At 45.9% G+C, this 24,484-nt stretch overlaps 1 protein-coding gene across 1 annotated transcript; it reads right to left on the bottom strand.

Moving 5' to 3' along the window:
* Positions 1-112: 112 nt before the first annotated feature.
* On the bottom strand, positions 113-21,407 carry Smco2 (single-pass membrane protein with coiled-coil domains 2). Its single transcript, NM_027059.1, has 10 exons — positions 21,286-21,407; positions 18,824-18,961; positions 15,367-15,472; positions 12,541-12,668; positions 11,454-11,603; positions 9,766-9,841; positions 7,403-7,459; positions 4,724-4,780; positions 3,253-3,428; positions 113-370 (listed from the first exon to the last, which is right to left on the bottom strand). The coding sequence occupies exons 2-10, from the start codon at positions 18,916-18,918 to the stop codon at positions 172-174; spliced, it is 1,044 nt and encodes a 347-aa protein (NP_081335.1). The 5' UTR covers positions 18,919-18,961; positions 21,286-21,407; the 3' UTR covers positions 113-171.
* Between the last annotated feature and the right edge of the window lie 3,077 nt (positions 21,408-24,484).

Here is a 24,484-nt window from a genome sequence, read left to right as displayed (position 1 = left end):
AAGGCATTATGAATTCGGGACTAGCCTCCCCTACACAGCAAGATCCTGTGTTTAACTGATGAAATCCTTTTCATTTTTTCTGTGATCAAGTAAATTGTATATAATAACGATTGCTTTAGAAACATGCTTTATTGGAGAGGAAGAGTGTCAGTTATCGGTAACTTTGGATCTTTAGGACGGTAACAAGTCTTCTGCTTCTAAATTCAAGAAAGGCGCCATCATCTCCCGAAGATCCCACATGGTGCGGTGCCCCAGCACGCTGGGCAGCACCCTTTCGAAGAGAAACGTGGCGTCCACAAACAGTATGTAGCACGACAGTCCAGTGATGGTGACCACGTAGACTATGACGAACAGCTTCAGTGCGTTCTTCCTACAGTAGAGAAGACATGTGTGTTCAGACCCAGATCACAGGGGCCTCTTTGAAGGTGTGGACCTTCCATCCCCGAAGCTCCACCCTCCGCGGTCACCCACCTCTGACCGCAGTCATGTCTGTAAAAGGCGGAAACAGCGCATGCGCAACCCCACAAGCTTCTCTGGCCATTTTCGCTGTTTCTGTACCCTTTCTAAATATACCCGTATTTGTTTGATTGATACGACAGAATCACTAATTTTAATTGGCTTTTAAAGATGTACTAATTTTCTCTCAAGTAAATGAAATTATATCTGTAATATTTAAAGAGTTCACAGTCACCAAGCACACGAAGACATATGCAGTGGCGTATAAATCCACACTGGAGTGGATCTAATGTAGCTCCACTAATGAAAAATTCCATTGCAGATCTCTTTATGAGGTTGCTGACCACATATATATATATATATATATATATATATATATGGAATGTAACCTAACAGTTTAGCAAGGCAGAGGGAATGGGGGAGAAGGGCAAGGCCTGCCAGAGCCAGGTTTTCCATACTTGGGCTGGCTATGTTGGGTGTGGGTGTGACATGCCAGAGGACACCTTTGAGAGCTAGGTCTCCCCTTCCCCTTTGCTGAGACAGGGTCTCCCTTGTTTCTGTGTTGTGTAACAAAAAAAATTTCCTGAGGAGAGGTAACACACTAGTCTACACCCCCTAGAGAGGGAGCCCACAACAGACCAAAGTACGGATACCACCGAAGTCCAACTTGGTGAACCATGAGCTTTACTGTGGTTACTCACAGGAATATGGGTGAGGGGTCACTTTCAAGATCAGAAATGACTGAAAGACTGCGTCACCAAAGACCACCCCAGCCAGCACAGGTGAGAGCTCACAAAGCTGGGGACCTGGAGCACACTGTACTGCCTGCAGGCAACTCAACAGGCTGGAGAGTGTCCTTCCCAGGTACCTCAGCTGGACTAAACCTCTTCCAGGCAGCTCAGCTGGTTTTTGCTTCTTCAAGGCAGCTGGTCTCATCTCAGAGTCTCCCTTGCAGCCCAATTTCCTTCCATTTGAGAGGACTCTCAGTCTTTACTGCTTGCTCTGGCTAGGTGGGGGTTCCAGTGAGTTTGGTCAGTTTCAGGGACTTCCTGAAGCCATTTTGAGTTGATTACCTTCCTGCTTAAGGAGCTTTCTGCAGGGTGGAAACTGTTACACACATTCTGCAAAGCTGATTACTGCAGGCCAGTTGATCCTAAGTTTCAGGTGCATCTCTTGTCCTCACCTACGAACCTTGCTGTGGGATTGCCTGAACTGCAGATGCATGCCACTGAAACTGGTTTGTTATGTGGGTTTGACCTGAGGATCAAATTCAGGTCTTTATGATTCAGTAGAAAGCACTTTTGGGGGCCGGGCGTGGTGGCGCACACCTTAATCCCAGCACTTGGGAGGCAAAGGCAGGCAAATCTCTGTGAGTTTGAGGCCAGTCCGGTCCAAGACACTCAGGGCTACACAAGAGGAACTCTGTCTCAAAGGAAGGAAGGAAGGAAGGAAGGAAGGAAGGAAGGAAGGAAGGAAGGAAGGAAGGAAGGAAGGAAGGAAGGAAGGAAGGAAAGAAGAGGGGTGGGGAGGGACTACACAGGAGCTCACTGAGATGTTTGGGAATGTGTGTATCCAAATGGCTAGCTTAATCTGGCTGTGTCAAAGTTTTATGTGAGTTCTTAACAATAAAGTGATTTCATCTTATTATTTGTTTGTTTGGTTATATGCTTGGTTTTTTTTTTTTTTTTTTTTTGAGACAAGGATTCTCTGTGTAGTTCTTGCTGTCCTGGAACTCACTCTATAGACCAGACTGGCCTCGAATTTATAGAGATCCACCTGCCTCTGCCTCTCCTCTGCCTCTCTGCCTCTCTGCCTCTCTGCCTCTCTGCCTCTCTGCCTCTCTGCCTCTCTGCCTCTCTGCCTCTCTGCCTCTCTGCCTCTATGCCTCTATGCCTCTATGCCTCTATGCCTCTATGCCTCTATGCCTCTATGCCTCTATGCCTCTGCCCCTGCCCCTGCCTCCCGAGTGCTGGAATTCAAGGTTTGTGCCAGCACTACACAGGGTAGATTTCGTTTTTTTAAGGAAAGGAGATTGAGGGGTCTAATAAACAAAAGTTGTCAAATCTGTTTGATAAGTTGTTTCCTTTGATGGGGGTGATGACCAAAGCCTTTAAACGCCATTCTTTATTGTGCATATGGAGAGATGGCTCAGTGAACTAGGTTTAGTTCCCAGCATCCATGTTGTCCTACTATGTGTGAAGTCCTGAGTCCAGTCCCCTACATCACATACATCTAAAAGTTATTTTAGATACATACATAGGTAAAATATATGTAATATTCCCATATTACATATAGGAAGATTTATCGAAGGTGATAAGAAAGCTAGCTACCTATGCCTATATACTTCATATGCATATGAGTTCACTGTAGCTGCCTTCAGACACACCAGAAGAGGGCATCAGATACCATTAAAGATGGTTGTGAGCCACCATGTGGTTGCTGAGATTTGAACTCAGGACCTCTGGAAGAGCAGTCACTGCTCTTAACTGCTGAGCCATCTCTCCAGCCTGGCCTAAATACTCCTTAATACAATAGATGTATAGCTAAAACAAGAAAAATCCTATGACTTCAATTAACAGACACAATTTACAAAGAGAAATAAATTTTAATCAACAGTCAGTCTTAAAATAGTCCTTATTTTGAGAAGCCACACACACACCATTTCACTATGTAGACTGGTCTGGTCTTGAACTCAGACTTACCTGTCTCTGCCCCTGGAGTGCAGTGATTAAAGCTGTGTGCCACTTCCCCTGAGCACATCTGTCCAGCCCATGCCAGCTTCATTTCCTTACTCACCACACGGCACTGCAGGGGGGAGTGGGTGATGCTGACAGGCTCGGAGAAGCCTCGGGAACCAGGGGCTCTTCTTGCTCCGTGTCCACGTCTTCAGAGTTATGGGAGTCCGCATCCGATCCTTGCGTGTAGTACATCTCCAGCTTACTGTTCAAGACATTCATTTCCTTATGGAAGCTCTGGGGAGGAAATTCAAAGAGCAATCAACTACCTTTTCTTTAAAAACAAAAACAAAACGAAAGGAAACAGACAAACCAAAAAAAAAGCAATTCTTGATGTCTCCCAGTCTCACTGTGGGTGACAGAGGATATTTTCCCTCTGTGACACCTCAGGTGGCCATTAGCAGGTGCATATCCATGGACTTACACACAACTGGGGAAAAGAGGGGAGACGACGAGCTGACCTTTACCCACTGGAATGGCGCCCTTGTCCTGGATCTGTCTATTCAGTTTGACCATCTATGCCGCTCATACATATGTGCTGATGCCCACCTGCACTGTTCTAGGATACAGTGCACACACACACACATAGTGATGGGCAGGTACAGGTACATGTGCATGGCTTGTGAAACAGCACACAGCGAAACGTCCATGTCCATTAGAGTGAGAGGCATGCTAAGGTGTGTGGCTGAGGACCATGTCCCCAGTGAAGTTGGTAAGCCTCTGGTTAAGGGTAGGTAGTGAGCCAGCACCTCTGGTTAGGGGTTAGGTAACCCCTCCATTCATTGTTTCTGACACACATTCACGTTTTCCTCTTCATCTAAGGTACTGGGAGAACAACCTCAAAGGCGAACTCATTTCTTGGGATAAGAGGGACAGGAGAGGTCTGAGGAAGAGCTGCCATTTGCACTGGGCCTTGCAAAGTGCAGTGTATGTAGTATGGATCAAGTTCCAGATGAGTTAGGGGCGAGACACTCCAGAAAAGGTCAGGTGATCTTTTGGCTCAAAGCAGAAGCCCAAGAGGAGGAAAAGAAGACAGACAGACAGACAGATCAGAATGAGGTATAGTTTAACTTCTTGGGAGCCCAGATAACCTGCTTTCGTAAGAGGACTTGGGGCACTGTTGTGATTTGTATATACTCGGCTTAGAGAATGGCACTGTTAGAAGGTGTGGCCCTGTTGGAGTGTGTGTGGCCTTGTTGGAGTGTGTGTGGCCTTGTTGGAGTAGGTGTGGCCTTGTTGGAGTGGGTGTGGCCTTGTTGGAGTAGGTGTGTCACTGTAGGTGTACACTTTAAGACCCTCACCCTAGCTGCCTGGAAGCCAGTATTCTGCTCGCAGCCTTCGGATGAAGATGTAGAACTCTCAGCTCCTCCTGCACATGCCTGCCTGGATACTGCCACATTCCTGCCTTGATGATAATGACTGAACCTCTGAACCTGTACGTTGGCCCCAATTATGTGTTGTCTTTACAATAGTTGCCTTGGTCATGGTGTCTGTTCGTAGCAATGAAACTCTAACTCAGACAGGCACCTTACCTCTATCTGTTCAACAAGCTTCTCCTTCAATTCACGGGCTTCTTCGCAAGCATCGACCTAAAAAGATACCCACAGGTCTGAGTAAACTGACAAAGGTGTCCTTCTGGTTGACAGAATAAAATCTCTCATTTTTGTACCACATGCAAAGTGGCTGTGCTAAGTGAGATAAACGGTCACTCGTGAAATAGTTCCCTTGACAGTTGATTTCTGGGTCTGTGAATACGGCCAAGTGCAGGGCCCTGCATTCTGTCCTCAGCACCACAAGGGCAAGTGAACAGCGGTGAACAAACACGAGGCAAACTGCTTATGGATCTCGTATTGCAAGAAAATAGCCAGCAGCAACACGGGTTGTTCTTTTATATGCTATTCCCCACAGCATAGTGGTGCTTGCCTTTAGTCCTGGCACACAGGAGGTAGGAGCAGGCAAATCTTGAGTTCAAGGCCAGCTAGGACTACATAGTGAAATACTATTTCAAAAACAAACATACATACATACATACATACATACATGCATGCATAAATTTACAGGAATGAGAGCTGCCTAAGAGGCAGGAGAGTGGCAGAGCAAATTGGTTAGCTAGACAAGCCAGAATTAGAGCACATTGTATCAGTGAAAGACCCTGCCTCGATTTAAAAAAAAAAGTGTAGAGCAACTGAGAGAAAAATGCCTGATATCAACTTAAGGCTTCATGCACACTCATACATAGCACACACATACACATACGAATAAGGCAAAAGTACAAAAATAGCCCCTTGGTGTAAGCCATTCTTTTCTGTTTGCTACTCCTCTTATGCCCCTTAAAAATCTTCTAGTGCTGAAGAGATGGCTCAACAGTTGCAAAAGAGCCGGGTTCAGTTCTCAGCATCCACATGGTGGCTCACAACCTGTTAACCCAGTTCCAGGGACCTATCGCCCCCTTCTGGCTACCATGGGTACTTTATTTGTGTAGTACGTCAACATACATGCTGGTAAGAACATCCACATATATATTATCAAAAACAAAAACCTTCCACCAAGATACAAGCTGGTGAAAAAGTAAGTTTCTGGGAAGACAGGGAAGTATCTCTCTTACATAGGTAACATTTCTAAGGTATAAACGTAAGATCTCATCATATCCGATTGAATATCCGGGCTCTGGGTCAGCGGAGTGACTCGCTGAGAGGACCTCTTCCATTTGCTTGCCGTGTCTCCATCAGGTTGTCTGTGAGAGAATATCTCATCTTGTCTTGATTCTTAAGCACTGACAGGATCAGGCAGAGGCTTTTTATTCTTTCTTCCTTTTCTCAAAAAAAAAAAAATTTAAGACAGGGTCTCGAATATTCCAGACTAGCCCCGAGTCTGCGGGGCAGCCAAGGATGAACTTGAATTCATATCCTCCAGGCCTTTACCTCCCAAGTGCTTGGTGTGCCACCAGACCTGTTATGAGCAGTTGGTCGGCCCGGACCCTACTTGCCAGTCGCCGATCCACGTTCCTAGCCCCAGGGCTGAGTTTTTGAGGCCCAGTTTCTCATAGTAATCACTCACGGACAAAATCCCAGCTGCACAAGAAAACAAAGCTGATGGATCGAGACGTCAGTCTTGAGCTGAGCAGCGGTGATGGTGGATGATGACGTCTCATTGGCACAGAAAAGTCCCAAGAAAACTGACCCGTCCAAAAAAGCGGGTTTAAGACAAGGTGCATCTGATGACATCACTCAGTACGTAAAAATATGCAAACAGAATCTAGAACCGTGGTTCTCATCCTGTGGGTCACGACCCCGTTGGGGATTGAATGACCCTTTCATAGGGTCACATAGCAGACATCCTGCATATCAGATGTTTACATTATGACTCACAACAGCAGCAAAATTATACTTATGACGTAGCAATGAAAATAATTTTATGGTTGGGGGTCACCACATCAGGCAGAGCCGTATTAAAGGGTCACAGCATTAGGAAGGTTGAGAACCGCTCGTTTAAGCAAAGATAAATACACAAAAAAATGTGCATTGTGCTTATCTTTTTTGTTTGGTTGATTTCTTTTGTTTGTTTGGAGACAGGATTTCTCTGTGTAGCCCTGGCTGTCCTGGAACTCACTCTGTAGACCAGGCTGGCCTCGAACTCAGAAATCCACCTGCCTTTGCCTCCCAAGTGCTGGGATTAAAGGCGTGTGCCACCACGCCCGGCTTTTTTTTTTTTTTTTTTTGGTTTTTGGTTTTTGGTTTTTCATTGTGCTTATCTTTGAGGATCCAGGTTCTTCTTTTTGGTTGTGTGTGTGTGTGTGTGTGTGTGTGTGTGTGTGTGTGTGTGTGTATGTATGTGTGTGTGTGTGTGTATGTATGTGTGTGTGTGTATATGTGTCTGTATGTGTCTGTCTGTGTATGTATGTGTTTGTGTGTGTGTGTGTATGTGTGTTTGTGTGTGTATGTGTGTGTGCGTGTGTGTGTATGTATGTGTGTGTGTGTATATGTGTCTGTATGTGTCTGTCTGTGTGTGTATGTGTTTGTGTGTGTGTGTGTATGTGTTTTTGTGTGTGTATGTGTGTATGTGTTTAGCTACAGATTAGGCTTAGATCCCTCAAACATGTTTCACCAAAGTGAAATGAGCTTAGTGACACTGAGCCCCTCCAGGTCCTGACTTCTCGGAATTTTAAATCCAATGCTTCCGAGGGCCATTTTCCCTCCTTGACATCTCATTACCTGAGTCAACTTGATGTTCACTTCCTTTAATTGCCTTCTAATTTCTGTGATCTTCTCCTATAACATAAGGATAGAGAACACACAATATAAGGATGGTTAGAAGGAATGGCCTGTGTAATGAAAGTAAAACAATTTTTAGGAGGAGCGTATGATGTCCAACAAACTTCAGATTTCATAGCTCCCTTTCCCTCACACTGGGCTGATGTATAAAACCAACATGGAATCATGTCAGTAAAATACAGTTAATTGGTGGGGCTGGAGAGGTGGCTCACCAGTTAAAACACTGGCTGCTCTTGCAGAGGGTCTGGGTTTGATTCTCATCACCCACACGGTGGATCATAACTGCCTCTAACTTCTGCTCCAGGGGATCTGATGCCCTTGTTAGGCCTCTGTGAGCACAGTATGTAAGGGACATACATAAAGACAAGGAAATGCATGCATGCACACACACATACACACACACACACATACACACACATTTTTTTCTGAGACAAGGTTTTTCTGTTTAGCTCTGGCTGTCCTGGAACTTGCTTTGTAGACCAGGCTGGCCTTGAACTTAAAGATTCACCTGCCTCTGCCTCCCAAGTCTTGGGATTAAAGACCTGCACCACCATGCCTAGACACACAAAACTCTTTTTTAAAGGTATGACTGGCCACACCTTACAAGTGACTTAGTACAAGTACCAGGATCACTGGTCCTCCTGAGTAGCAGCACTCGCCAGCAGCACGTGGTCACATTTGGGGTTGTGTGTTCACCCTCATTTTGAACCACATTGACTCATCACCAGCCCCTGAATCTTGTGGTTTAACCAGGAGCTGTGCCATCAGGTCCTGGGACTGCAGACTTTATGTCATTTTCTAACCATCTCCTCCCACCCCCTTCACCCCAGCAGTCCAGGCTAGCTCCTGTCCACAGGTTTTGCCTTTTTCAGTGTTGTATGGATGGAATATGAAGTCTGCAGCGGTCTGAGCTGACATCTTCAAATAGCCTACAGTGTCCAAGATCACTTATGCTTCGGGGAGGGTCTGACTCGTGTTCCTTTTATGTCAGGTGTCCCTCGTGCACACAAGACATGGCCTTACCCATCCATCACCTGTGGGCATTTGACCTGCTTCTGGTTCTCAAGCTTGTGCGTGGCATTTGGCATGTTTTGCTTTTAGTGCGTACACAAAATTGCACGGCTCCAGCACACTTTCATACGAGTGCATAACATATTCTCCTTTTCCCTGTTATTTCATGTCCTCCTGACTGTGGTGGCTCACACCTTGTAAACCCAGTGCGGGGGAGACTGGAGCAGCTGGATTACTGAGAGTTCAAGGTTAGCCTAGGCTACAAAGTCAGTTCCAGACCAACCCATGATTAAGAGAAAACTCTTGTCTCAAAACAAAACAAAACAACACAACTCAAATAGGCCAGAGAGATGGCTCAGCAGGTAATAACATTTGCCACCAACCTGACTTAACATCCCAGGTCTCCACATGGTAGAAGGACAGAACAAATTCTGAGAAGTTGTCTCTGAAATTCATGCATGTGTACATACACACATGCACACACCCATGCATACACATATGCCATACATATATGCACACACATGGACACATACACACATACACATACAAACACACATGCATACATGTATACATGCATGCACACATATACAAAACATACAACAAACAACATAAATACAATAAAAAATTTAAAAATAAACATCATACAAACAGAATTTTTAGAAAACCATTCTCTGAAGAGAATCTCTCTAAAACCACAAGGAAATAAAGAAAACCACAAGGAAATAAAGAAATAGGACTCTTTGGTGGTTTGGAAATATTGTAAGAACACATCAAGAGGTCATTAAAGGTCACAGTCAGCGTCTTGCTTTCTAAGGACATGGTTAACAAATTCTCATTCCTGAGATGATTTCTCTGAGCTGGCAGGGCTGGGATTCTGGGATTCGGACAGGCAGATCTCCTTAAGGCTCCTGTCTTATGATGGCATCAAGACAGAAGGAAGCCTATGAGGAGGCCTCACCCAGTGTCTGGAGAGCATGGTAGAGTCCAGTTTTCTGAGCATCAAACAAGGGAGGTGGTGTCCCCTGGAGGAAGGTGCTCTACACAGTCTGGCCGGCGCCCTCCTGTGATGGAGGTGGGTCTTCCTCTGGCCTCCTGTGATGGAGGTGGGTCTTCCTCTGGCCTCCTGTGATGGAGGTGGGTCTTCCTCTGGCCTCCTGTGATGGAGGTGGGTCTTCCTCTGGCCTCCTGTGACGGAGGTGGGTCTTCCTCTGGCCTCCTGTGACGGAGGTGGGTCTTCCTCTGGCTAAGGTCTGTTTGGTACACGCATCGGGAAGTGTCCGAACCCAGCTTACCTCAATGTCTGCCTCCTGATCAGAGTCCTCCAGATTTTTAGACTGGTTTTCCAGGGATATAACCTCGGTTAGCAAGCTACAAACAGATGAAGAGATGGATTTAGTCCTGTGGACTGAGGGGGAAAACATCATCCAACACGGGAGAGATTTCAAAACTGAAGTGCTGTTCTGCGCGGAAAGGCACACTAAAGAGAAGTGAGGCTCTGCTGCACTAAGCCTCTACACTCCTGTTAAAAGGCACAAACAGAAAGGGGGGGTGGAGAGGGAGAGAGAGAGAGAGAGAGAGAGAGAGAGAGAGAGAGAGAGAGAGAGAGAGACTGGTTTGTCCAGCACTGGGGCTTGAACCGAGGCACTTGCTTGTGCAGGAGAAGCAAGCACTGAGTTGTAGCCACAGCCTGGAAAGTGACGTTTCAAAATCCAAAGGCTGAGTATCTGAGCTTTTATCTGAACTCTATCAAGGACTCAGCAGCGAGTGGGGCATGGTGGTGCATACCTGAAATCCCAGTACTCAGTGGTAGAGGCAGGAGGATCAGGAGTACCACGCTGGTTGTGGGCTACATGAGACAGAGTCTTAAAGCACACACACAAGAAGAACAGAGAACAACGGACTTTGTGACCGATGGAGGGATTCTATGCCCCCGCTGAGCTGGTTCCATCACTATGTAAAACTCACAGGACCTTACATCAAAGAACATAATTGTCCTGTAATATAGTTATACTTTAATTTTAAAAAGGAAACTTATAGCGTATGGCATTTGGATCCTTTCTAATGCTTTGAGGGATTAAAAAGGTCAGATGCGGGTAGGGATGAGTGGACGCTTTGAGAAAGGTAAAGAGGAAGCAGCTCCGAGTGCAGGTCCTCTGTGCTAGCAGAGAGGCTGGAGCTCGGCAGGGAAATTCAAAGGCGTCAGACATTTATTTCCAATAAGAGCTCCTGTTTGTTAATCATTGACTGTGATTCACACTATGAACCTCACAATATGCCAGTGAAGAGGCTATAATCAATAGCTTTTCACACATGAGGAAAGGCAAGCCCTTAAGGTGATTAATTCACCCAAAAAACGGGCCATCAGGGTTCAAGCTCCGCCTCTGTAATGGGGGTATAGCTCAGTTAGTAGAGTGCTGGATTCGCATTCATCAAGACCTGGGCTCAGATTCTGGCGTGAAATAGGTTGTGGTAGCACACACACCACACTCCACAACCAGGAGATAGAGGCAGAAGAGTTCGGAGTTCAAAATTGCATTCAGAACACAGAAAGTTTGAGGCTAACCTGGGCTGTGTAACCCTATCTCAAAGGGAGCTCAGGAGAGATGGCTCAGCAGTTAAAGGCAGAAGGACTTCTGTCCTCAGCGTCCACAAGGCAGCCCACAACTGCCTGTAATTCAAGCGCCAGGCCTCCAGGGTGTCTGTGCTTACACACACACACACACACACACACACACACACACACACACACACACACACTCATAAGTAACAATGATAAAAATAGAGAATTATGCACACCCAGTGTGTGAGAAATCTCCCAGAGAAGACAGAGAGAGACACAGAGCTCTGACACAGATCTGGGATGTCGACTTCTAACCTTGAGATCATACGGCCTGCTTGCTGTACCACACACAGCGTCCTGAGCTTTAAAGCTGGAAGACATTCTACTATTTTCCTGCGAATCCCAACATCTAGTGCTTACCTCTTCACCGTGCTTTCTGTATTATTTATATTTTGTATAATGTTGTTGATTCTCTCCAACCAGTCACCGTGGTCGGCTCCGAGTTCTTTCATTTGGAGACCCATCTTTGCATGCCAGTAGTTCAGCTTGTGGGTCAAGCTCTCTGGGATCCTGTGGAAGCAGAACCCTAGTCATTTGGGAGGTGGGAAGTGGGAGACACCTCATATGGCTCTAAGTGGTCTTCCTGTGCATTTTCTATTACTAAAATGGACCAACTGGCCAGTAAACAGGTCTTTAAAAGTCCAGATAAGGAAAATAATTTTGCAAAATATGTCTTGTGTTACTGAGAATCAAACCTAGGGTCTCACGCAAAGCAAACGCTCTATAGCACACCTACATGCCCAGCCTGGAGTATTGGCTCAGTGCCTTTCATAGAATCTAGGTTTGATTCCCAGCACCCACATCATGGTCCACAACCATTCATAACTCCAAGTTCATAGGATCTGACACCCTCTTCTAACTTCCTCAGGCACACACACACACAGTGCACATACATATTTGATGCAGGCAAAACATTCACACACTTACTTTTTAAAAAAGCTTTATATATTTTTCTCAAGGCTAGGGATTAAACCCAGGGCTTCACACATTCAAGTACTCTATCACTGAGGCCCTGGCCCTAAAAATAAATATATCTGAAATCTCCCTCTATAGAGTGAACATTGGCTATTGGGCAATAATAGTGGTAGGGTAGGAGAGGTGTCTGACATGTGGCATGCAAGGGCTTACTGGCAGGCCTTTAATGATGACTAGAATAATTTCCATATAGAAGAAGTTATCTGAGACTGTTGACAAACATATCAATTTTAAACTCCAAATCCAGTGACACACAGAGGACCTGCTGGCCCTGCCAGCATCGGCAGCCAAGGATAGGCTGACTCTACTATCTTGCTAGGCAGGGTCAGCCAGTCCCTGTGCACTCGGATGCTGCTTGGTTCAACTTGTGCCTAAGAGTTTAATCCGTCCTCCAGGCTTTTTCTGAATCTCTTCCCAGGATTGATTCTCTCCTCATCACTCCGTACTCTTCACTGGGTGTGTCCAAGCTTACGGGGTGCTCTCATCCGTAGACGGTGACAGCTGAGACACTTGAGGGCCCTCGCAAACTAGAGTCACTTCTTGCTCATCGGGTTTGCTTGGTGGGTCCTGGCTGTGCTCGGACTCCTGCTCCAACCCATCCTGGATGAGATGTGAGTGGAGGGGGAGTAAAAAAAAAAAAAAGAGTCATCGAGAGAGGTGCTGACTCCTCCAGCCCTACCGGACAGCCTGCCTGAGACGTGCCATCTCGTACATGGATGAGAGAAGGAGACAAGCCCTCTATTCAGCTTGTCAGAGGCTGGGGCAGGCTTTCCAGGATCAGCCTCCCAGGGAAGAGTGGTTTTTAGGCTGAACAGTAGAAATGTACCCGACCGTACACTCCAAACCTTGACACAAATGGCATGGCTGTTCTGGTCTCCTCAGAAACTCAGTGTTAGCCGGGCAAGGGTACGCATCTGTAACGCTGACCCTCAGGAGGCAGGGGTGGGAGACTACCATGAATGTGAGGCTTAGACAGTGAGTCCTGGGCCAGCCCAGGCCACATAGTGGGTTATAGGCCATCCTAGGCTACATAAGACGACAGCAAAACAAGAACAAATGAAACAAAACACACAGAGGGGGCCTTGAACTTATAAAACAGGTTTCCTATTAAGACAGTGTGTTGAGCCATGACAACTAAGTGCACAGCATAGATTTTGTTCCAGTGTTTGTTAAAAAAATATGAATGCATATATGTATATATACACACATATATATATATACACATATACATATATACATTCACATATACATATATACATACATACACACACACACACACACACACACACACACACATGGCTGGAGAGATGGCTCAGTGGTTAAGAGCATTGACTGCTCTTCCAGAGGTCCTGAGTTCAATTCCCAGCAACCACATGGTGGCTCACAACCATCTGCAATGGGATGCCCTTTCTGGTGTGTTTGAAGATATCGACAGTATAATCATCCACATAAAATAAATAATTCAAAAAATTAATAATATAGCTCTAGGACCCAGGTTCAGTTCCCAGCTTGGTCATCCGTGACTCCAGTCCCAGGGAAGCTGATGTCCTCTTCTGGCCTCTGAGAGTGCCAGGGACACACACAGTGCACAGACACACATGAAGGAAAAACACGGATATGCATACAATACACAAATCTCTAAAAGTGACATAGCTCTAAAATACATTTGAGGCACAACGGAAGAAACCGGAATGCAGAGGGAAAGAGACTATTAGGCTTCTTTATGTGTTAAACTGCTAATTTCTCTAGATGTGATGACAGCATTTTGGATATGTAGAAGAAAATCTTTATTTTTAGAGATACTTTCTGAAGGCAACAGGGACAAACTGTTATGCTGTTTGACCTACTTTTAAGTGGCTTAGTGAAGTGCATTTATTTATACACACAAAGATAAAGCAAATGCTATACTTTCTGCTAACTGACATGAATGCTATTTTAAAAATGCCACTGTAAGAACACAACCAAACACTGTTCTGGGCTCTTATGTTCTCTTTTATGTCATTTATTTTCATGGTGAGGGGTTTGAGAGAAATACCACAGTCTATTGTGTTTAGTCCATGAAATTCCTTCTTCCTTCTTGTTCCCCACCTCTCTCTTTTTTCTTTCTTGCTTTGTTCTAGAAAAATATTCAATTCCCTATCATTTCATTCCTATATATGCCAAATGGCCAAAATTAATAATAACCTACCTTAGAACATCTCTCTCTCTCTCTCCCCTCTCTCCCCCTCCTTCTCCATCTCTGTCTCCCTCCCTCTCTGTCTCCGTCTCCCACTCTCTCTCCCTCTTCCTCTCCCACTCTCTCTCCCTCCCTCTTTCTTTCTGAACTCTACTGTAAAATAGTTCTTCTTACCTTTGAAGAAGTTTTAAGCAAAACTCTCCTGTGCTTCAATCAAACAAATTTAAAACGGAAAGAAAAGTTTGGGGTGGGCAGAACAGATTAGTTCCTCACCAAAAGACCTGCATAAACCCCAGCCAAGGCCACAGGCTCCACCTCAGCGTTCCTCAGAAACCGAGTCTGCACCCTCAGGTCCATCTGAGGCTTGGGAATGTTCTCAGCCTTCTTGCTGGTAGCTCATGGATGTTTATGCAGCTCAGTGGATTAACCACCACCTGTCTCCTTATTTGGACAAGAGCCTTTAAGGTAGACTTTGCCATTGAGTTAAAAGAGTTTGAAATCGGGTCAGTTATAGATTATCTGGTCAGCTCCTCAGTTCGAGGGGAACCGCCTTAGACAGAGAAGGTGTGCCCAGAGGATAGTTACAGGGAGGTGGAAACAGAAACCACAGCAAGGCAGCAGCAGTCTGCGCAGGCCCCAGGAGGAGAAAGTGGGAGGATTCCCACAGAGGTGGAATCAAAGCAGAATGAACGAACTCTATTGGAAGACTTTCTGCAACCTGAGGATCATTTTACACATAACCTTTGCTCCAAGGTGACCTATGCCAATTGTAATTGAGTCTCACAAGCAAAACCAGCACATAACCCATGAGGGGAAGGGGGGTGCATAGGAAAGCTAGGATGACCCCTACGTGGGATGGGAAGCAGTGCTGTCCCGGGCCTGTTTCAGTGTTACACCTATGAACATCTGGCATCCTTTTCCTGCTTTCCCAGACACAAGGTGAGGTCATTTCTTTACCTGCCATGACATTGATGTCTCTTTTACTCTTCCTTCTTTTTTGTCTGTCTGGGTTTGGTTTGATTGTACCAAAGGCTGATCTTGAACGTCTCACTCTCCCATCTTCACCTGCTAATTGGTGGGCTGGGATTACAAGCGAATACCATCAGGCCCACCTTAGCTTACCCATTTTTCAGTGTCCATCTTATAAAGGGAATCGGTTTGTAGGTTTTCAGAAGGTTTGTCTTTTTCATCTGGTCTGTCTGAGATGTGGTCCATTTCCGAAACTTCCCTTATCAAATGCAAACAACACAAACAAATCAAACAGAGGTAATTACTGTATAGTAGGAATTTAGACTGGCCCTCTGCCCTACACGATTCTAATGGAGACCTATAGAACACACCTCAGCTCCAGGTATATCTGCTACCTTCATACTGACTTTGTCCTGTGTGAACAATGCCATATACAGTACATTTTGTAGAAGAGAAATAGAAAGGTTGCATAAATATTTGTTGGCTGAATCCATAAACTATTTAATAATAAGGTCCCAAATTCCAAAGTGCTGCTATTTGTGTTTATAAGTACAAAAGTATGGAAAAGATAAACAGTAAGCATACAGGTAAGGGTAGAATCTCAAAAAATCTACCAAAGGGTAGATGGGCAGAGAGGACCAGGTCTGTGATCGGACTATGGGACAAAGTCCTTAACATGAAAGACGCTAAAATCCCCTGGGAGGTGGGCCTCTGGGTGTGTTCTGGAGGGCTGTCTTGACTGAGTTCATTGGGCTGGAAGACTTGCCAACTCTGGACGGAGCCCTTCCCTGGCTGGGCTGAAAGACATGTCCACCATGGGCAGTGCCATTCCTTGGCTGTGCTGAAAGACCCACCCACTGTGGGCGGCACCCTTTCCTGGCTGGACTGAAAGACCCGCCCACTGTAGGCGGCACCCGTCCCTGGCTGTGCTGAAAGACCCACCCACTGTGGGCGGCACCCGTCCCTGGCTGGGCTGGAAGACCTGCCCACTGTAGGCGGCACCCGTCCCTGGCTGGGCTGGAAGAGCAGCCCACTGCTGGAGTGTATAAACAGAAAAAAGACACTGGACAGAAGTACAGATTCATTGCTCTATGCTTCCTGTGTATGATGGATGCAATGTGACCAGCTGCACCAGTCTTCCACTTCCCTGATTTATCCACCAAGATGGACTTTGCCTTGAACTGTGAGCAAGATAAACCTCCTCTGTCATGGTTGGCTTTTGCTGTTGTTTTGTTTTTAGATTCAGCAACAGGAAAAGAAACTAAGACATACTGGTTACCTTTCTCGTTGTTGGGATGAATTCCTGAGAAGGAACAGTGAGGGGGACAGTCCACCGTGGTGGAGAAGGCATTGGGGAGAGCTTAAGGCTGCCTGCTCACACCCAGTCAGCAAGTAGAGAGAGACCAGCTGTAAGGGAGCCCAGCTCCAACGTCTAAGGCTCACCCCCAGTGACAGGCTTCATCAGGCAGGTCTCACAAAGGTTCCCGAGTCTCCAGAACAGCACCCTCACCTGGGACACACATTTTTACTTCAAAACCCATTAATCACATCTGTGAATATTTAGTTCACCCACAACATTCTTTATTCTTCCACAGAGTGTATGACAATCATGCAGGTTTCCACAGGTCTATATAAATATGAGTATATTTGTATACATTATTCTGAATTTTGAATTTCCTTTGTAATGATCTATTTGGAGTCCATTTCCTATTAGTACATGAGGATTTCTTCACAGTATGACTCTGTGTTGGGGTAGTATAATTTTCTATTTCTCTGTGTGTGTGTGTGTGTGTGTGTGTGTGTGTGTGTGTGTGTGTGTATCCATGTTGGGTGCACGTGGGTGCAGAGGTCAGAGATCAACATAGAGGTCTTCTTCTATTGCTCTTCATTTTATTTTTTGAGCCGGGTCTTTCACGGAACCTGGAGCTCACTGTTGTTGCTAGCTAACTAGGCAGTCCCCTAGGTTCCCCCAGTCTCTGCTTCCCAACGCTGGGGTTTTACATTAAGCACTGCCACACTCTTTTATGTGAATCCCCATGCTTGCACGACCAGCACTTTGCCAACTCAACAGTCCAGAAAAATAACAAGACAAAGCAGTGCTGAAATGGGCATGCTCCTGTCTGTGTGCTGCATGTGGGAGCCAGCACAGTGACAGGCAGTTCCTGAACCCTGCCTGGCTAAACGTTCCCAGACTGCACTTTGTTTATTTATCACTACTGCTTTGGCTTTTGTAGACAAGGCCGCATGTAGTCCCTTTGAACTATGTGGCTGGGGCTAGCCTTGAACTCCTAGTCCTGATGCCTCCACTTCCAAAAGCTGGGATAACAGGCATGCACCAGTATGCCTGGCTTCTCGCCTGTGCTTCAAAGATGTGGAATTGATTTACATTCCTGGCAGAAATGGTGGCTGAGCCACAGCTTCTTCCAGAATTGTGTATTTTTAAAGATCCTGTTCTCCGCCGATCTGATGTTTAAGCTGGAACCATGGTTTGATGTTAATTTCTCTGGGTGAGTGAAGCAGAGAATCTTTGCCTGTGTGTTCACAGTTTAGTCCTGTTCTTGCCTGTGTGACAACGGTCTTAGAGGCCCCGCCTATCCCCTACTGGGTTGTTGTTATTTTACTAAACTGCATTTATGTGACACATACACACATTTTAAAATGAATCACAACAACCTTGCAATGTATGTCTGTAATAGGTCAGATCTGTGGACCCTGAGCCCAAAAGTGGGCTGGGGACTTGTCACACCTACCTTACTCTGGTGGTATGAATGAGAGGTCCCTGTATCCTTAGCCATTTGACTACTTGGTCCCTAATTGATGGTGCTGTTTGGAAGGTTTAGGAGTGTGGCCTTGTTGGAGGAAGTTTGTAACTGGAGGTGGACTTTGAGAGTTCAAGACTCCTGCTGTTTCGAGATGTGAGAGCCCTCAGCTGCTGCTCTAGCTCCTGTCTGCCACCCACTGCCTCTGCTCCACCATCATGGACTCACCCTCAGAGAGGCCAAGAAAGTTCTTCTGTAAACTGCCACTGTCCTGGTGCTCTATCACAGCAAGAGTAATGAATGAATGTTCACACATAGGAAAAGGTCCTGGCATGTATAGGCTATGTAAGCTATCTTTAATCCCAGCACTTGGGAGGCAAAGCAGGCAGATTTCTGTGAATCCAAGGCCAGCCTGGCCTACTTAATGAGTTCCAGACCAGCCAGGGCTACACAGTGAGACACTATCTCAAGCACAATCAATAGCAACAAAAGTTACCCATTGGATCTGTGGTTGCTGATAATCACAAGATTCTGTAACTAATGAAATGCACCTATGCATTCTAAATGGCTACGTCTTTAGCAACTGTAGATAAGGGAGCCAGAAGGAATCTACAAGAAACAGCCAATTTTCTAAGTGGAAATTGGAGTCTTGCCAGCTCTGCTGCTGATGCCTGGTTCATACTATAAGCCTCACGAGTGGCCCATAAGTCTACTCTGGTAGATACTTATGAGTTAAAACTAGATGAACTGGAGAAGCGAATGTCCACCCTGATGCTGAACCGATGTCTCATGATCAGTCTCTGGCTGAGGCAGGTCCCAGACATGACTCCGGTGAGCTCAGCCCTACTTACTCCGAACCTTCGGTCATGCTGACATTTTGGAGATCACGGCTCTTCTCAGCCAGCTGACGTTCCTTCCCAGCTGTCCCCAACTGCAGAGACATCATGTCTTTACTGAGGGCTGCTGGTGTGAGAGCTGCCACTTCAGTGCTGCAAGGAGAGAGACAGGAATCTGTCAGCAGGATCAACATTCCCCTGGCTAATTCTTCCACAGAGAAAGCAGCCTGTTTTCAATGCCGCCAAGATGGCTGTCCATTCTATGAGACCCCAAAGCAAGCTCTTGAGAGTCTCTGTTCAAGTATACAGGGAAAGGATTTGTGTGTCATTGTCCCCAAGGATGCAGTTCGTGTCTAAGTGGATAAATCACCCTTAAATAGGGACATCATAGAGAAGTGTACAACAGCCATGTTGGGGTTAGAACTCTCCATGTTTGTAAGTTATTTCTGGTTATATAACATGCACGTTGCAAAAAACTAGAAAGCAAAGTATAAAGCCACTAGTATTTCAGGGTTAAATAACCAGAAATGGTCTCCAGAGACATCCAGATGTAAGCATTCACCACTAAGATGGCTTGTCCTATCGCTCTCTGTCTTTAGACCTCCCATGTGTTTCCCATTGCTGACAACTGTGTCATTTCTAACTCCTCACTAGTATAATACATTAACGATACAATGATGTAATACATTCTCATTAAAATGGCCCTTGGGCCCCTAGCTGCTCAGGCTACTTTCCTAGAACTGCAGTTATTAAAATCAAAGTGGGTATCATACAGATTCTTTAGGATTTAGAGAAATATTTCTAAATTGAACCTCAAAATAACAATAAACTGTATATAGTGAGGTCCAGGAGCCAGGGCTAATCAGAGAAAACTTCAGAAAACAAAAAAAGTTTGTATAAAAGACCTTGAACTGAAACGGAATCCTTTGCCAGAGCAGTAAGTGCTCTTAATCAAGCTCAGCGGCTTCTCCAGTCCCCACTCCCAGGTTGAACCTCTAAAGGCTCAATCAACACCACCAGCAGCTGTGTGTGATCCCTGCCCTTCCCTTTGGCCAGGTGAGCTCACTAGAGAGCAGAGAATCCTGGAAGCAATGAGGACTAAAATAAAGGAAGAGAAATGCAAAGAAGGTCTCAGTGGCTTACATCTAAAGTCCTAATACTTCTGAGGCTGTGGCAGGGGGATTACCTGCAGTTTGAGGCTAGCTCAGGCCAGCCAGGGCTACAGCATGAGGCCCTAACTCCAAACAAACACACAGGCAGAGAAGGCTGAGACAGAAACACGTGTGAAAAACTTTAAGAAGGTGATAGGATGAGGGCTCTCTTGGTACGAGAGGCAGATCTCTGGGTCTTGCTAGCTAGCCAGCCTAGCTTAATGAATCCAGAGCTCCAGATCAGTGAGAAACTGTCTCAAAAAAAAAAAAAAAAAAAAAGGAGGTTTTTGAGAGGGCTATGTAGGTAAATGCACTCACTGTCCAGCCTGATGACTTGAGTTCGATCGTCGCCCCTGCAACCCACATGGTGGAGAGAACTGATTCCCACAGAGGTCCTTTGACCTCTGCATGCACGCATGTAAATATCGATGGATTTTAAAGAATTAAAAACAAAGTGGGTAGCAAGCAATATATATCTGCACACCCACGTGTACACAACAGAAAAGGAAATTAATCCGTGTTATATTAATTTCGCATGACATGGTAGAAGTAGTGGTAACAATACTGATTACATACTCAAAGCGCTTTCGCTTTCCTTAGTAAAGCATGTTGGTTACATTGTTTCGCTTTGGTTAGGTAAAGCATGTTCGTTACATTGTTTCATTAAGTCTTACCCTGTGGGGAGGTAACAAGCCAGATCTTGACCGTTCCTGCTTTTACATTAGGAAACTGAGAGCACTGATGACCCATAATTTGTCCAAAGTTTCATTGCTAAGATATAGTGGAAGGGAGATCTAAACTGTCAGGCTGCTTCCCAATTGCCTCTGCTTCCAAAGGTTTGGCAACAGCCTGCTGACCTCCGAGGCAGCCCCACCTTCTGAAGGTAACTTCTGAGTCTACACAACGGGAAGAAGGACAGTCCTCTAAGCCTGGTGTGCAGCGCCAGCACACAGCTCTGTGCTTGTTGAACACACAGAACCTCCCATCCTGCCCAGCCTCACTTTATCAGTACACAGGGAAGTCTGGGGATTTCTCCCTATACTACCCTATTTTTTGTTTTTACTGGTTGACCTTCAAGGCTTTTTGGAATTAATCGATGAGACTGAGTGAACCCTTGTTCTTTTCTCCTCATGCCACAAAAACATTTAGAATTAACACTTTGAAAAAAAAAAGTGTCTTCATCAAAAAGAACTGATCAACTTTAAAAGACAGCCTCTAGCCCATCCCCCGCTGGATAAGTTGGGAGGAGCATGACTTGAATAATCAGGGAGGCAGCACATGAAGGGGCCCACATTCTTCTCCTTTCGATATTGTTACCATTTGTACCTCAGAGTTCCCTGGGACTTTTGGCTGGTGGCAGAGCCTGTCCTAGCTCCTGGGGACGAGAGGCCTTGCAAGTTGTTCCACACCTGAGGAGGAAAGCTTGCAGTTGGGCCTGCTCTCTCTGACATTCTACTTGGAACCCAGCATGCGAAGCTCCTAACTCCCTCCCCTGAGAGGGAAGACAGCAGTGTCCCCTGCCTAGCTCTAACCTGCATCATCACCAGCTCGCCTCTTAGCCTTCTGGTTTCTCCTCTAGGGCTAGGGCCATCTCCCATTCTGCCATCTCTTCATCCATCAACTGGCCTCAGGCACACAGTGACCTGGGGTGCTCTGACCTCAGCTCCCTCCACCACACAGACACTTTCAACCCCACTGTCTTTTGACCTTGGAGCCTCCAACTTCCTCACCCATGCTCCAAGGCCTCCCACCCAGGGAAGCTGCTCCTCTCTGCCCTGCAGAATAGTTGGCAGTGGTTGCAAGCCTATGGCTCTGACCCTCAACACCCACACCTCCTCTTTTTTTGTATTGTTTTGTTTTTGTTTTTTCTAGACATGGTTTCTCTGTATAGCCCTGGCTGTCCTGGAACTCGCTTTGTAGACCAGGCTGGCCTCGGACTCAGAAACCGCCTGCCTCTGCCTCCCAAGTGCTGGGATTAAAGGCATGCGCCACCACCGCCCGGCCACACTTCCTCTTGAAGTCTATCTACATTTCTCTCTGTCATTTCCAGTCATCATTTGTGGGAAGCCAGAATCCATGGCAGGACCTAACAAGCTGACCGCCATGCCTCTCAACTCCTGAGTCCCTTCTCCTCCACTGGCAGGACAGGGATGGAAGTGGAGCGGCTTACAGGCCTTACCTTTGCATCCTTGTTTGAAGCCTGGTTTTGCCACACACCTGCTGTTTGGTTTGGGGCCAGAGTTAATTACTTTCTCTGGAAGCAGGGTTTGGTAATGGCTTCTGAATTGAACCACTGGAAGGATTAAGGTGATAATTGGGAAGGAGCTGGGAGCTGGGCGGTTGCAGGAGCTCCAGGTAGAGAGCAGGTACCTCGAGGACAGCCATGATTGCTTGCCTGGATGGCTTCCCAGTCTTTCTCCGTAGGTGCTCAGAATCTTATCAAGGGTACTGGAGGATTGTACAGATTTTTAACAGGACCTCTGAGGCCTTGTGCTCACCACCACCTCAGCTTGAAGCTCCAGTCAGGAGCCTCTTTCTTGTGGTCTTTACTTTACCCCACCTGGTTCAGAGGTCAGATTCTGTCCCCTGCTCTCTCTCAGTGCCTGCAGAGACAATCTCCAGCCTTCAGGTTCCTGCCTTGTATCATAACTGCCTTTGTCTTTAGTGGTCCCCGGACTCCATGTTTCTTTAGGGGGAAAATCACAAAAATCCTTCTTTTATTAAAAAAAAATCTATTTATTATTTATTTTATGTATATGAGTACACTGTAGTTGTCTTCAGACACACCAGAAGAGGGCATCGGATCCCATTACAGATGATTGGGAGCCACCATGTGGTTTCTGGGAATTGAACTCAGGACCTCTGAAAGAGCAGCCAGTGCTCTTAACCGCTGAGTCATCTCTCCAGCCCCCTCAAAATTCTTCTAATTTAATCAACACCACAATAGCAAATACTTTTTGAATGTTGACTAACATGCCAGATATTCTTGTGTACATATATAAGCTATTGCTTTAAACAATTCTTCAACAGAGGAAGGATCTGTGACTCATATCCAAACCTAGATAGTGTGGCCTCAGGCCCTTTAAATACACTGTATTGTGATCACTCTTGGTACTGGATTCTCAGGATGACGGTGGTGGTGAATCTACATACTCAGCCATACAAAATAAATAAATGTAGTTTAAAACTTTGGAGGAAATGACGTGGGGGTGCTGGAGAGATGGATCACCAATTGAGAGTGCTTACTGCTCTTCCAAAGGACCCAGACTTGGTTTCCAGTGTCCACATGGAAAACACCTGTAACCTCATCTCAAGTAGTTCTGGTGCTCCATCATGGCCTCCAAGGGCACTGGCACACATGTCTCACACACACACACACACACACACACACAGATAAAAATAAAATCTTTTACAATCAACACACATGGCACTCAAATTTTAATGATGAAATGAGTATCATAATCTTGTTGAAAGTATAAATTATATAACTGATTTACTAAAGGCCTGGCACAGGCATCATGCCTCTTATCCAGTCAACACCCCTGTCAGAAGGTCAGGGATCTTCATGCTGACCTTGACAATGGCTGCAATCAGGGGAAAACAAGTGTCAAAAGTAAACTAAAAAGAATGTTAAATGGACTGGAGAGATGGTGCAGTGGTTAAGAGCACTAACTGCTCTTGCAAAGGTCCTGAGTTCAAATCCCAGCAACCACATGGTGGCTCACAACCATCTGTATAACTACAGTGTATTCATATACATAAAATAAATAAATTTAAAAGAAAGAACATTAAATAAGAAGAGGCAAGCTTTTCTGGTTTCCTGTAACAGAAGACCTTGGGGTTTCTGCGGGAGGGAGGACATTTGGCCAAACCTCACCCAGTCAGCCAGTTCATCTCCATGAGGCTGCAGGCAGTTTTAAAATTTGGGGGTAAGAGGGGTGCTCAGTGGGGAAACTGCTGGAGTCAGCATTTCTGTTCTTAGGGGGCGGGGCTATCAGGTACAGAAACAGTCTTTCTGTTCTTTGATGTTGGAATACTTGTGACCTTTTTAGGGAATATGAATGAATGAGTTCCATTCTCTTGCTGGGCTGTAATTCAACATATAGATTTTCAGAGATTGCACACAGCCACTGACGTGGAGAAGCAGCTTTTGTCTGGGCAGGGTCAGGCTGGAACTCCAGACAAGCCTATGAACAGCGTGCAGGCAACCATGCTGCAGAAACACCTGGAAGAATGCAGTGGGATAATCGTCCCACTCACTCAGTTCCTAGAAGCCATGCTCCGAGGCCAGGGATGGCATCTCACACGCTGGAAGTTCAGCTCCAGAGCCTCAGCTGCCCCAGAAAGTGGCCCAGACTCGAGAAATTTCTCCTGAGACACAGAGGCTTCTAGGTTTCTCCTTGGACACTGACATATCGGCTTGAAATGCCCAAGGAGAGTTGGCTGTGACACGGATGCTCTGGGGCTGCTGACATCAAACTCCAGGACCCAGCCTATAAGGGCCTAGGAAGAAAGTTTCAATTCT

This window comes from Mus musculus, chromosome 6 (assembly GCF_000001635.26).
Source record: "Mus musculus strain C57BL/6J chromosome 6, GRCm38.p6 C57BL/6J".
NCBI classification, from domain to species: domain Eukaryota; kingdom Metazoa; phylum Chordata; class Mammalia; order Rodentia; family Muridae; genus Mus; species Mus musculus.
Note: the sequence above shows the minus strand (reverse complement) of the source record. Positions and strands in the feature narration are given on the sequence as shown.

What these genes read in the sequence shown, in the direction of transcription:
- Smco2 (NM_027059.1), bottom strand. Translation starts at nt 18,918, where the DNA reads ATGATGTCTCTGCAGTTGGGGACAGCTGGGAAGGAACGTCAGCTGGCT. An exon ending in TCTACGGATGAGAGCACCCC is followed by an intron (nt 11,604 to 12,540) that starts GTAAGCTTGGAC and finishes CTGCTTCCACAG; the next exon opens with GATCCCAGAGAGCTTGACCC. An exon ending in AGCTTGTTGAACAGATAGAG is followed by an intron (nt 3,429 to 4,723) that starts GTAAGGTGCCTG and finishes TTTCCTCCCCAG; the next exon opens with AGCTTCCATAAGGAAATGAA.